Raw genomic sequence first — 2,908 nt, 5'->3', positions numbered from 1 at the left:
ACTCCTTCGAGTACGTCATGTGCTGCGTCGCACCCGAGTCGACCAGCCACTTGTCACTTGACTTAGTGGTCTTGCTCCCACCACCAGCCAAAATGAGAAACTCGCCCGATTCTTCTTCATCGCGCGCGACGTTTGCTCGTTGCGGCCTCTGTCGCTCCGCATTTTCACGAATCCTCACCGGACACTTGGCGATCCAATGGCCTTGTTCGCCGCAGTAGTGACACGCGCTTGTCTTTGGCGCCTGTCGTCCCTTACGCTTACCGTTGTCACTCGTCATGAACGCTTGACCGTGCGCGACGCCGTCCGCACCGCCGCCTTGCTCTTTGCGCTTCATGTCCTCATGCAGCAGCCGAGCCGTCACTAGTTCCCACGACAGTGAGTCAGCTCTCGACTCCAACGCCGTGATGAGGAACTGGTACGACTCGCTTAGACTTGCCAGAAGCGTGATCACCAAGTTGTGGTGTAGCGGGATCAGCAAAATCTGCGAGATTGCCAGATCCAACTTACCAACTGCGCCCAGACACCGACTAACGGAGGGGGTCCCCCGATGATCCGTGTTCTGCTGAACTTTCCTCACCTTGTGTACCCGTCGGTAGGGCGGGATCTGCTCTCTCGGTAACTTCCGAAGAGTTCAAGTGGTGAAGCTTGAGTGTCTTGGCGAGACGTGGGGATGGGGTGGAGCAGCAGTGGAAAATCTTCACTCTGCGTCCGTGGATGGTTCCGTATCCTAAGCGAATATTCGAGCTTATGGATCCGGGGCCTAGATCGTGGATCTAGCCGTAGGGTTGCCTTGCGGGTGTGTTCCCTTGCCTTTGTGTTGTCCTTTAAGTCGTACTTGCCGCCTCCTGTGACGGGATCTTGAGAGTTGAGAACCTCTAGGGTGTAACCGACCAAGTAGTAAATTCGGTTAACCTGTCGGATCTGCACGTGTATAGAAAAAGCTCACTAGGTTGTAGGATCTGGCCAATGTATTATCCAGTTATCACTACCAACACTAGATTCGCAATTCCTAACCTTCACGGAGCTCGTACGGCCAATGTAGTTCCGTTCTGAGGGCGGGAAGGCACTTGGGTGTTACTGTGCAAATTGAGGTCGCGTATTGATATTTAAGCCTATACCTGGCTGGGGTTTCTACCTTTCTAGTTCTTTACTTCTGCTAATTTCCTTAACCAGGGTTGGGGGGGCGCGGTTCCTCTTTTTTCCTCTGACCACATTCATCCCAGCTGTGTTATCTTCAGATCCACCGGATATATGACGTAATCATCATGGTCACCCTATTATGGGTACACTCATCCGGATCCAGGTCGCTTGGATCCACCTCACTGTAATGGTACACTCGCCGTGGATCCGAGCTCTCCAATCATCCAACATCATCTCGCAACCGTCTGTGATCTCCGTTGTCCCACGAAAGTTCGAGATCCACTGTATCCCTCATCCCTATACCCTGGATCCAGGTCCCTCCAGGCGGGATCCTCCCTCCTTGGATACGAACTCAGGAGTATGGGATCCGGGGTACCTCGCGGGGAAACTCCGCGGGGAAAACTGAAATCCTCCTTTAACGCGGGGTTAAAAAAAACCTCGCCCCCAGAGGGGAAAGAAAATACCTTTTTTTTATAAAGAAAACAAAATTGCAAATCATTTTGTGGAAGAGAAAAATACCTCCAAATCCCTTCTCTAAGGAAAACCCGATAAGAGGGGGGAAACTCGAGTGAGATCTGGTGGGATCTGCTCTCCCTACACTCTCATATCAGATCCATCGTCATTCCATACGGTGCTGCTCGCCATGGCTAATCCACCACAGGCAACTTGCACCCGTGCCAAACAACCCAAATCCTCTATAATCACTTGAAATTGTCACTGATTCGGGATAGTGACCCCGCGTCAGGACCATTCTCTTATTTCTGAGAAAGCACTTCACCACAATCGCCTCCTGTACGTGGTCGGCGCTGCACAACAGCGTCCACGACGTGCATCACCAGCATCCACAACCGCTTTCTCTCCTTCGCGAAACATGTCTCTCGGCCAAGCGTACCGGCAAATCGTCGGGCAAGGTCCCATCCACCACACCTCCGGGCCAGTTCGTTCTTCCATGTCGCCCCACGGCATCTGCGGTTTTCTAACCCAGAGTCTCTTTCGCATACAGTGCCAACCTGAAGCGCGGAGCTCCAGACGCGCTCAGATGCCCAAGACCAAGCTGCGTCTCTACACACTACCCAACTTCAGACCTTGCGGGCCCAAATCCATGACAAGCGATGGAGATCCAGGGGTGGGAGCACCGTGCGGCCTCTCGGTCGCAGGACCTGCGACTCCTGTTGGCTGATCAGGCGGTCGAGATCCGCGACCTGACCGGACGGCTGGATCGCGCCTCCCGTCAACGAGACGTTATGCGAGATGACAACGACCATCTCCTTAGGGAGATGGCACTCGCCGGGATCTGAGATCCACCAACTCCAATCACGGATCCACGACCTCGAGCGGGATCTGGAGGATTCCCAGACTGCTAGGGCAGCTGCGGATGTGAGCTTGGACCGCCTCCGTGACGAGTTGCGTTTGACCCAGGAGGAGGTGGTGACCAACGACTATGTGGGATCCGCCTCGCAATTAGTCGCACTTCAGTGACTTCTCAAAGATTTGGTAATATATGTCGAAGATGGAGTATTTGACAACCGAATCTAAGGAAAAAGACCGGGTTTGAGCAGGTCTCATCGGAGCAGTAGTACTGTACCTCCGCTCGGAAAATTAATCACATTTAAAAAAAAAGATTTCGCAGCGCTCTGCCTCGTTCTTTTTCATGATTATAAAGTTTGCGGAGGGCTGCTGATCCTTATGTAAAACAGGTGCATGCCCAGTGGGAACCGTGCTGCCACCTTAGCTGTGCCAAGCAAGACTGCATTCGAGGAGCTTTGAC

General features: G+C 53.1%; 1 protein-coding gene across 1 annotated transcript; it reads left to right on the top strand.

Annotated features, from left to right (window-relative positions):
- Positions 1-17: 17 nt before the first annotated feature.
- On the top strand, positions 18-447 carry PITG_22356 (uncharacterized protein; the record flags this gene model as incomplete). Its single annotated transcript, XM_002909815.1, has 3 exons — positions 18-26; positions 98-356; positions 410-447. 3 exons carry the CDS (start codon positions 18-20, stop codon positions 445-447), a joined length of 306 nt encoding a protein of 101 aa, XP_002909861.1.
- Between the last annotated feature and the right edge of the window lie 2,461 nt (positions 448-2,908).

The sequence above is a fragment of the Phytophthora infestans genome, genomic scaffold (assembly GCF_000142945.1).
Source record: "Phytophthora infestans T30-4 supercont1.2537 genomic scaffold, whole genome shotgun sequence".
In the NCBI taxonomy this organism is placed as follows: domain Eukaryota; phylum Oomycota; class Peronosporomycetes; order Peronosporales; family Peronosporaceae; genus Phytophthora; species Phytophthora infestans.
Note: the sequence above shows the minus strand (reverse complement) of the source record. Positions and strands in the feature narration are given on the sequence as shown.